At 64.7% G+C, this 10,803-nt stretch overlaps 1 protein-coding gene across 1 annotated transcript in view; it reads right to left on the minus strand.

Annotated features, from left to right (window-relative positions):
- TAFA5 (TAFA chemokine like family member 5) overlaps positions 1-10,803 on the minus strand; it is a 47,586-nt gene that overhangs the window by 11,237 nt on the left and 25,546 nt on the right. The window contains exon 3 of the mRNA XM_029954035.1: positions 8,793-8,920. Within this exon, the coding sequence (XP_029809895.1) occupies positions 8,793-8,920 (128 nt within the window). The remainder of the gene's footprint in view (positions 1-8,792; positions 8,921-10,803) is intronic.

Consider the following 10,803-nt stretch of genomic DNA (forward strand, 5'->3'; position numbering starts at 1 on the left):
GTGTGGGCGGAGAGGACCGAGCACAGACGGCACCGGGCAGGGAGGGCACTCTGCCCTGGCGGTTTGTGCAGTGCACACACTGACTGACTTCCTGCTTGTGTGACCCTACTCTTCACAGCACAGCCGAGCGGGGCTGAGTTTACCTCTGTCCTTTACAGAGAAACGAGGCCCTAAGCAATGTCATTTGGAAGATCATAAGAATGTATTAAACCAGCAGGAAAAACATGTTTTGGGTCTGTTTGCCCGTGTTTCCGCGCAGTAAGCTCGGGAAAGTCGGGACCGGAAGACAGCCCCACGGGGAGCTGGGGGGTCACTCTGAACTCGATCAATCCTTGTCACTCACTCAGTGTTGACAAGGGGGCCGCTTCATGCTCGTGGGGCCGCAGGGACCCCTGACTTCCGGAGAGCAGGAGCGCTCGGGGTGACGGCACGGCGGGTGGACAGCCCGCAGCTGGTCCCCTCCCTCCGGCTTGTTCCTTGAAGGTTCCCCCACGGCGGGGGGGGGGGCTTGTTCCTTGAAGGTTCCCCCATGGCGGGGGCGGGGGAACCTACCATGTCTGAGGCAGGGTCCTCGCCTCGGGATTTGGGACCACATGGCCGTCTCGGACCTGGAGCCTCAGGCATCAGCGGAGCAGTGGGACAGGGAGCTGGCCAGCGCCGTCCAGTCGCGGGCGTTTTCTCCCATTTATTCAGCAGACGCTTCGGACCTCATGTCTAAGCGCCGGCCACCTGCGCAAGCTGTCCCTCCACGGCTGTCACAGGGGCGGCGGCTGTCTGAGGGGCAGGGCTGTGCAGGCCTCATCCCTGCATCCGAGCATCCGACACGGAGCCAGGAAGGATGGGGGAGGGCACAGAGCTGGGGGAGGGGAGGGGAGCACCCATCTGGTGACCCCGCCGCCCCTGCAGGGGCGAGGGGACCGCAGACCTGAGCCTCCCGGACCTTGTGCTGGAGCCCGTCCCCACCCTGACGTGGTTGGCTCCGCAGGCTGAACCTCGGTGGCCTCAGGGACACCTGACCCCGTGGCGGTGGGCTCGCCCCAGGCCCCCCGGTTTCTCCAAGGGGCACTTCCCCCAATTCAACCACTTGCCATTTATGTATCTAAAACAATTCAAAGAACAACTGCTCGAAGGAAAATCGAGACTCAGGCGGCACCATTACCGTGAACAGCTCCCAGCACCTAACGTCCATGACGAAATCGGCCGAAGTGCCCACGGAAAGAACGCGGGCTTGGCCAAACCAATTTTTTGTTTCTGGGCTCAGTTCTGCCGAGAAGATGAAGAATGTCACAGCTCGCGATCCTGGCCGACGCCGCGCGGGCCTGTGCGTCCTTTGTTTACACGCAGAATCTATTAAAACGTCCGGCTATCACTGCGGTGATGAACGGCAGCGGTTCAAAGAACACAAAACGGACTGCAAACAGGGATCAGAGTAATGACTTGGTATTTTTCATTGTGCGGCAGGAAGGATTAGCCGGGTGCAGGCACCACTGACTCCGGGGGAGTCCCGCCGTCCGCTCTGCCTCCCTGGACACTAATCCTAGAAACCCGACAAAGGCCCTTTGTCCGGTACGATGTTATATTCACGGAGATGCTCCCCAAAGGGCAGGTGAGAGGCGCTGATTCCTGATGGAGTCCTCCCGCGCCTCTGCCCTCCTCCCCTCTGCTCCTCCAGGCAGCCACACCCCATGCTGAGCCCTGATGCCTTCCTCCCCGCCCTCCCGGGCCGTGCTGTGCGCTGCCCGGGCTCCAGTGGACCCACCGTAAACACCATTCCATCAAATTCCACATGCCCCACGACGGGAGCCTCTCAGCCTTGCGGGAGAAGCCGCTCAGCCCCAGACCTCACAGCACAGCTGGTCCCTCTGTCCCCTGATCCCACCTGTGGCCCATACCCCGGGGCAGCGGCCCAGGGTAGACTCCGTCCAATGTGCTCTTCAGGTAACTGGATCAACCCATAGCCCAAATTCCCCTCTGACACCACGGGTCTGTTCCAGGTGCCTTCCCAGGAGGCCCTGGGCCGGGGGGAGGGGCAGCTCAGAGGGTCCCCAGGGTGTGCTTCTCTGAAGCAGAGGCCGGCCTGGGGCCATGCGTGCGGGAGAAAGCCTCATCTACATGGACAGGTGCCCTGGGCCGGAACGTGGCACATGAACTTCCCGAAAAGGCTGGGCACGTCAGGAAGGCCCAGAGCTGGGGGCACTCGGCGGGGGCACCGAGGACACCTGCCTGGTGGACTGCCAGAGACCCCACAGAGCAGCAGGCACTGGCTTTCTCCCCCCAAGCAGACGAGGACCAGACGTGCCACAAGCCTCGGGCCAGGAGAGCTGCACCCGCCTCGCTCGGGGCCCAGAGTCACTTTTCTTTTATTGGTTTTCAGAATGAGCAGCGGAGCGGCAGCTGAGACCCAGCTCTGCAGCAACAGCTTCTAATTGCTGGGATGGCTCGTTCTTGAGCAGAGACAAACCAGAGGCCCCCGAAAGCCGCGGAGCCCCTGGGCGGGGTGGGGACAATCCCATCTGCAGGAGCTCACAGCGGGCAGACAGGCCTGCAGACCCGACACCGGGGCTCCCGGAAGGGCCCAGCAGTCCACGGTGGGGACAGAACCTGCGTTTACATGTGCGGGGCCGGGCTGGCCGGGAGCGGCCCAGAGGAGCGCTCGGAGCACGCCGGCCGGCCGGGCGAGCAGGACTTCTGCTGCCAGGAGAGCCAGCTGGGGGCACAGCGTCCCTTGTGCCCACCGTTCCCGGAGTTCTGGAGCTTGGGGGCGAGGAGCCCCGGGCTGCCCCGAGCACAGGGGATGGGAAGGCCTCACAGGGGACAGAAAGCTGGACGGACACGAACCCCAACGTCAGCAAGGCTGCAGGAATTCCTAGTGACCCATGCGCCTGGGAGTGGGCGAGGGGGCCCGCGAGGGGCCAAGGGTCCCCTCGCAGACAAAAGGGAGCAGACGCATTGCACACAGGTCAGCCGCTCTGTGGTGGATGACCCCTGCCTGGACGCCCCTGGACTCCCCTCCAGGACCACGGCCACCACCCTCCCTGCTGGAGCCTCCAAACAGCCCACATGGACACGTGGGCCCTGCCATGTTGGTCTCCCCCTCTCTGTGCCGGCCCAGGGCCTGCCTGTGGGGGCCGGGCGGCGGTCCTGGGCATCTACAGGGGTCATCAGGCCAGAAGAACGGTCCATCCTGCGCCACGAGTGTCACCAAGGACCCCCCTGGTCCCCTCCTCTCCAGCTGCAACCACAGGGTCTCATCTGCAACCCTCTCCCGGACAGAGTGACCTCGAGCTGTGGCCCAGCCAGCCTCACAAAGACAGAGGTCACCGTCCCTCCTGAAGTTGTCCCCTCGGCCCCCAGTGCACTCCATAGCCCCTGGGGCCCTGCCTCCCCGCAGGCTGTGTCAGGAGCTGGCTGCAGGCCTGTGTAGACCACTCTCCTCCGCTGTCTCTGTCCCCTCCCAGGGCCCAGGCCTCGCCAGTGGCATGCCCAGCGCCTCACAAATACTGGGCTCACGAGATTTGCGCGGGGTGCGACTCCACGGGCAAGAAACGCGGGGCCAGCCTGGAGGCCCCACGGCTGCAGCGGGCTGGCGGGGGCTCCCCCGGCCCTGGCCCCGGCCCGCCCTCCTCTTCATTCCCACCTGCGGGGGGGCACGGAGGGCCCCGCTGGCTGGAGGCGTTCCCTCCGGGGGGCCATCCCGGGCCGGCAGGCTCCCTCCCCCGATGGGCCCCGGACTCGGGGACGCGCTGCTGTCCAGGCATGACTTCGCACAACGTCTGAGTCCCCGGGTGACCCCCTGCCCCTCTGGGTTTGGGCAGGCCCGCCACCCGCGCTGACTCACCCCTCCCTCCGCCAGCACTCTCCCTCGGCAACCCGCACCTTGCAGCTCTGGGAATTTCTTTTTTTAGGTATTTCTTTGATGATAATCTCTCCGTTTTCCTCTATTTTTGGCCCCTATATGCTCCCCACCTCCTGAACTGATCTCTATTTTTTCCTACTTCTCTTAAGGAAGCGACGCTACAGCTTTCTGGGACTCCATCCTTCCACTAGCGGGTTAACAATCTGCTCTTCATGCACATGCCTCTGCGGGTACATGTCTGCACAAAGGCACACGCGTGTGGAACCACACGTGTACGCATGCCTACATGCCCATCTCACACAGAGTTTATACTTCCACCCTCCTAAAACTTACACCTATAATCCCCAAAAGTGCCTTTCATCTCCTCAGCATCCAACCCAGCGTCTTAAATCCACCATGACTCTTGTCACAAATCTGGGGGGCGGGAGCACGGGGGTGACAGCCGCCTCTGGGTGGAGTGAGGTTGGTGGGTGGGGGCCCCTCCCAGGGGAGCACAGTGGAGGCGGTGCCCTCGCACCTCACCCGGGGGGCTCAGCCCCGGCCCCCCCCCCGCCCCCCAGGGAGGAAAATGGAGGTCAGGGACGGGGTCCCACTGGTGTGCCCTCCTCCTGAAGCTTCCCGAGCCCCCGCCGGTCTGCGGCGTGGCCACCAGCTCCACGGCCCCCGGGACGCCCGCTCCTCAGGCCCGTGGTTTGCGGCCCCTCCGCTCCCGCTCCAGCACAGCCCTCCGCTTTCCCTCACGGCCAGCAAGGCTGTGGACCCGACGGGCAGGGGCTGGGCTTCCCACCAGGGCCCCAGGCCCCAAACCACAGCGACTCACCCGTCCCTGCCTTGGGCTTGGTTAACTTAGCGAGTGGAATGGGACCCCCACCCCCCCAAAGTCTATGCCCATCTGGGACCTCGGAAAGTGACCTTTTTGGAAATGGAGTCATTTTAGACGTAATAGGTAAGCTGGTGAGACAGACTCATCCTTCATCTGGGACAGGCCTGGACGGGACGGCCACGTGCTCCCTGGGGAACCACTGGCTCCCACAGGCACAGGGCCACGTGACAATGCGGGATCCCCAGACACTGGACGAGGCAGCCGGACCCTCCCCCGGACCTTCTGGAGAAGACTCTTGCTTCAACATCGGGCCTCTGGTCCTCAGAGCCCAGTGAGAGTGAGCTGCAGGGGGCTTGTGGGGGGTGGGGGGGTCCCCCAGAGGAACAGCGCTCCCGGAGCTGAGAGGCCAGCGATTCTCAGGACCTGGATCTTCCGGAAGTCCCCCCACACCTGGGGACTAGCCAGGCATGGCACCGGTGGGGCCATCGGCCGTGGGACCGGACAGGAGGGCCTGGGGTCTCCCCTGCAGCCCTGCCTCCACGGTGCCCTCCCGCCGTCTCCTCTCCTCTCCTCTCCCCCAACCCCTGCCTTTCTCCTTTTCGTGTCCCTGTCACTTTAAGGAGCGTCCAGATGGCATAAACGGGAAGCACACATGTTCTGTTTGTTTTTAACTGAGAGGCCGGAGCCAGCATTTGCTACGTTCCTACAGAAGGTCCTCGTGCGATTCTTAGCACAAGTGTGCGGAGAGTATGCCGGGTCCATGGTGTGGGGGTCCAGGGTGCGGAGGGTGTGAGGGGGTCCAATGTGTGTGGGGTGCAGGGTGTTGGGCCCCAAGCTTGCAGGAGGCGGAGGCAGGATCTCTGGGTCAAGCGGGCTGTCTGAACAAGGTGAGCCACCCTGAGGACGGTGCAGACGGGCAGTGGACCCATGACAGCCTGCGGCCCTGGGACAGCTGGGCAGGTCGCGCACAGCTGGGCACAGACGAGCTCAGGCAGCGGCTGCGGTGCCTCGTCTCAGAGCCGGCTCTCGGGAGGTGTAGTTTGGGGCAAGCGAGTTTCCATGAACCCCAAGTTCCTGGGCAGAACGGACACTCCCCACAACGGGCGCTCACACCGCACAGAACTCCGGTGGGGCGCCTGACGGCTGATGGGGAACATGGGGTTCTAGCTAGCTGGTTTGCTCTGATCTGGGAGACGAAACAGCAGCACGTGGACGAGCCCCTCACAACACGTACCGGTTCCGGGGTTCGGCAGAGCCGACACCGACTGCGGCACCCTGGACGCCAGCACAGACGCAGCCCGCGGCCTCCGCGGGGCAGAGGGCGTCCGCCCCTCCCTTTCCCGGGCAAACCGCGAGAAGCGGAGGCTGGGAGGCCGGCAGGGACGCAGGGTCGCCCCCGGGCCCCCGGCTGCCAGCCCCGCGCCGGGTCCTGCAGTGACCCCCATCTCACTGGGTGACCCCGCGTGTGCGGCACTCACCCTCCCAATGTGGGAGCCTCTGGTTTGACTCTACTTTTTCTAACTTCTTTTAAATGCTGGCCACATGATCTAGTAAATTAATTTGATGACCCACTAACGGGGCGAGGAGCTGCCCTTTGAGAGGCCGCCCCAGGAAATGCACGCACCCGCACACACCGGGCCCTCCTCCGGAAATGGGTAATGAACTTATCGCGCATGCGTGCGGGCCGGTGCGGGTGGGCACGGCGACGGCGCAGCGTGGCTGCCGGGGGGCTCAAGGTGGGACGCGGTGGGCGGGGCCGGGGCGCTAGCATGGCATTGGCTGTGGCGGGGCCAGGCGGTCACGAGGTCCCTGCGCCCATCCCACGCAGAGGCTGTTGGCGATGGAACAGGAGACCCCACAGCGCTCACTGCGCATCTAGACGAGAATCGAGAGGCGACCGTGGAAACGGGATTTCACCTCCAGTTACGTGGCGTTTGGGTCAAGGGCTCAAGAGAACTTTCGGTTAAGCTTTGCAAACAGCTCGGCGGCGCCCAGGCCCGCGTGAGCGCCAGCGGGCTGTCTGCAGGTGCCGGGCGGGGTTCCAGCACCGCCACGCACCCCCCGCGGCTGCCCGGTGGGTAGGAGGGCGCCGTCTCCCGGGAACCGCGCGGGCCGGAGAATCCGGACGACACACGGGCCCCTGCAGAGCCGCATCCAGCTTTTGAGGGGGGATACCCAGCAGACTGAAGGGCCACCTCCGCTGGGCGGCCGACCCCGGGGCTGCCGGCTGTCGCTTCACAGCAAGAGGAGCAAAGTGACGGTGCCGTGAGGCCTGGCATGGGCCTTGGTGAGGCGAACGCATGGAGGAACGGTGCGTGCCCACAGATGCGGGGCAGGCCGGAGGGCTGCGGGCCGGAGGGACGAGCCCAAGGACGGGGACGCCCCAGGAGCCTCAAGTCGCCTGTGAGACCATGAGGGGCGCTGCTGGACCACCTCCGTGGATGGCCTGCTTCCAGCGGCACGCTCAGGGCCGGGAGAAGAGGCGCGACCCCACAGCCGCGGCCCGGGGCCACCACAATGGGGGACAGTCCGGAGCCTCCCACCAGGCCCCCCCTCCTCTCCGTGTTCACTCAAATGATCCTGTCAGTTGGTGTCTCCCACATACAGGGCTGCCCTGGGCTCTGCTGGGAAGCCACACACTGACCCGTTGGTCCCCACTGATGGAGGACAGTGGCCCTGGCCGGCCAGAGTTTGCGTGTCCCCAGGTCCCTGCCCCACAGACAGGGACGGCGCACAGACGGGGACACTATAATGAGGAGGCTCCTCCTCCATGCCCCGGAGCTGGGGGCCACATGTCAGACGCCCCCAGGCACCCGAGGAGCCGCAAGCAGGTGGCAGGGAATGAGCTGGACTGGGGGTGTGGGCACAGGGTGGCCCACTCCTGGGTTGAACTCAGATGAACAAGGACATGGAAGGGCAGGAACAGCTGCCCCCCCCCCTGGGAGGCTAGCCTGGCCGCCCTGAGGGTCTCGGCTGATGGCTGCCCGCGGCCCGTGCCCCCATCCAGCCCAGGGTGCCGCCAAGGGAGAACTGCCTGCTTCCTACCAACAGGCGGCGGGGCTCACATGTCCCCCGGAGGCGCCTGCGGGACATGGGCTCCACCCGGGGCTGGCAGGAAGGGAGGAGGGGTGGCGGGTTTTCCTCCGGTCCAGCTCCTCAGGGCTGCGGCCCCCACCTTCCTGAGGAGAACCGGACCCCAGCTGGGCTCTCCGGATCCTTCCCCAGGACCCCACACCTCGCTGACTCAACGGTCCCGAGACCCTGGGGCAGGAATCAGGCCGGATCACAAATCGCATCAGTCCTCACCTTCTAGGTGAGGAAGGGCGGGGTTGGGGGGAGAATGGGCCACGGGCAGCAGGGGGCCCTGCCGTGCAGGCCTCAGCCTGGGCAGCCCCAGGGCCCGGACCGTGGACGCAGGTGCCGGCTCCCGTGGCCTGGCCATCGCTGCGTGGGCCCTGAGCAACTTACTTTTGGAAAAGGGACCTCAGGGAGGGAGGGGTCCCAGGACCCCTTCCCCACCCCTCCTGCCCTCCCCTCCCTCCTGCCCTTGACCCCCTCCCTGGAACAGCAATCAAGGGGAGAGGGCTGGTCTCGGCGCCTGGAAAGGAGGGTCTGCAGGGTGTCCTCTTGGTGGAGGGGGAGGAAATGGGGAAGGACAGGGCGCCATCGGGGGTGTTCAGGGTCTCTACGGAGTGGCCGCTGTGTGGTGTCCGGGGTGGGAGTGGACCTTGAGGGCCACCACCCCTCCCCAGTCGATTCTGCTCTTTCAAGAGCCTTCATCCCTCTGGGGGGCCCTAAGCGGTCCTGGAGTTTCAAGCACGCCGGTGCCCCAGAAATGAGACAACGTCACCAACCACCAGCTCTGTGAGGGCCCTGAGCTACCTTCGAGGTGGTTCTGTCCAGCTCCTGGGCCCCTCACTGTCCGTGACAGCCCGATGGGGCAGGGGAAGCCCAGGGACGGACAGGATGGAGTCCAGAGAATGAGGTGGGTGTGGAGGGCAGGCCGTGAGGGGGCCCCCTCCGCACCAGGAAGCCGCTGGCCCCGTCACCTCTGACACAGGGCCCGCCGCCCCCCACCCCCGTGTCCCAGAGCGCGCAGGGCCGCGTACGCACCGTGGTGGTCTTTATCCGCCCCCCGGGCTGCGTGCACGTCCAGCCTGACCGGTTGATGAGCAGGTCACAGCCTTCGCTCTCCAGACACGGGAGCATGTCACACCACTGCTTCGTCCTGATGATCCGAGCTGCGGGAGACAAGACAGCGGTCAGAGGGGCTCACCGGGTCCAGCGCCAGCAGCCTGACCCAGCCCGGGCGCCGGGGTGGGAGGGCCTGGCGGGCGGCGCCTGGGTCCCTAGGGGCGCTCGGGCCGCTGCTCCCCCCGGGCCGGCTCTACCGCCAGCCCCCAGGCAGTAGTAAGGGGGGTGCTGAGGACAGTCACAAGGGGCAGCCACGGGCTCCTGGGGGGGACAAGTCGTTCCCTCCTTAAAAGCCAGCACAGGACACCCTTCCCGGGCAGCATGTGCCCCAGGTGAAGGATGGGGATGTGGGACCGGGGGCTCAGGAGGGGGGTGGCCAATGGTGCCGTCAGACCGAGTCGCCAGCGGGCCTCCCAGTGACCACGGCCCCTCCCTGGTCCCCTGAAAACGCAGGGCTGACCTGAGCCCGTCATCACCTGGGTGGACCCCAGGTGGCCGCTGAGCCCGGACCAACCGCTTCCCTGGCAACACGGACCCAGGAATGGGTTACACACCCCAACTTCGCTCCTCGCTCCCTTCACTCCTACCCATCAGGCCTCCTCAGGAGGCAGGGGTGAGGGTCAGAATGGACCCCAGTTGAACCACCTCACCAGAGCTGTGGTCACGTCCTATGGTGGTCAAGTTGCTATCAAACGTGCTCATCTGAGTTGAGCAGTGTAGCTGTGCGTTTGTGTGCACACACATGTGATGTGCATGTGTGCATACTAGGCACACAGAGCTGGTGGTGCAGTACGCATGTATGTGTGCAAACACACAGGCGTGCATGCACTGTGCATGTGTGCGCGCGTCCTATCTGGGGTGTCTGAACACTCCAGTCTAGGGTCTGAGTCACCCATGAGGAGGGAAGTCTGGAGGCAGCTACACCCGGTAGGAAGACGCGGAACTTTCCGTTTTCCGGCACAAATCCGCTTCAGCGCAATCCCTGTGAACGACAGCACCCCGCCAGGCCCCCTCGCCCACCCCCGGGCCAGGGGAGATGAAGAATTGGCCCCGAGGGACCCGAGTTGGGCCGCTGGCGGTGGGTGTGGACGGCCAGCCCAGCGGTGAGCAGGCTCCCGGCTCAGGTCTGGACAGACGGGCGGGCCAGCTAATTTGCCTGGGGGCCGTGCGGATGGCACCGCGGCACTCAACGCCAGGCTCTTCGCTGCTCATAAACTGCATGGCTCCCTTTAGAATAAACTGTTTCTTCATTTCTATTAACATATGAATCTGCTTACTTTACTCAACAGCTTGGAAAAAGGAATCATCCAGAACAAAGCCAGTGGGACTGCAGGAGAGCTCCAGCCGCATCTTCTGATGTGATCACAGACAGACCCTGTTTGTCCGAGGTGGGGGTCGACCCTCCCCAGCAGGTCTCACCCAGAAGGGTATGCCCCCCAAAGTCTCCCAGATCCTGCTGTGACAGGGTCAGATCACACACGGGGGAGGGCGGCTGGCGCTCACTACACAGGCACACCTAGTGATTCAGGCACACACGCTGACCCATAGGAGCCAAACGTGAGTGGGACATATCCAGGGTTCCAGAAAAATCTACCGTATGAAGAGCTGATGCAGACCCTGAGATCTTAACTGAGAGGACCCCTGGAGGAAGGCTGGGAGGGTGCAGAAAGCCTGGAGCTCCCTGTCCCTGCTCCATGGGGCTGTGCCGAAGCTCCCCTCTGGCAGGAGGGCCCATGGGGCTGGAAGGTCAGAGGTGCCCTGGGTGGTCCCGAAGGTGGCCTCACTGTTCCCCGTGCTCGGCAGGGGATGGAACACTGCACACGTGGTGGTCAATGTCATGCGCACGGCCGTGGCCAGCCCAGCGGCAGCCCTGTGGTTGGAGCCAGCCCAGAGGTGCCAGCGCTGGGGCCACCCAGGGAAGACACTGCGG

The sequence above is a fragment of the Suricata suricatta genome, chromosome 10 (assembly GCF_006229205.1).
Source record: "Suricata suricatta isolate VVHF042 chromosome 10, meerkat_22Aug2017_6uvM2_HiC, whole genome shotgun sequence".
NCBI lineage: Eukaryota > Metazoa > Chordata > Mammalia > Carnivora > Herpestidae > Suricata > Suricata suricatta.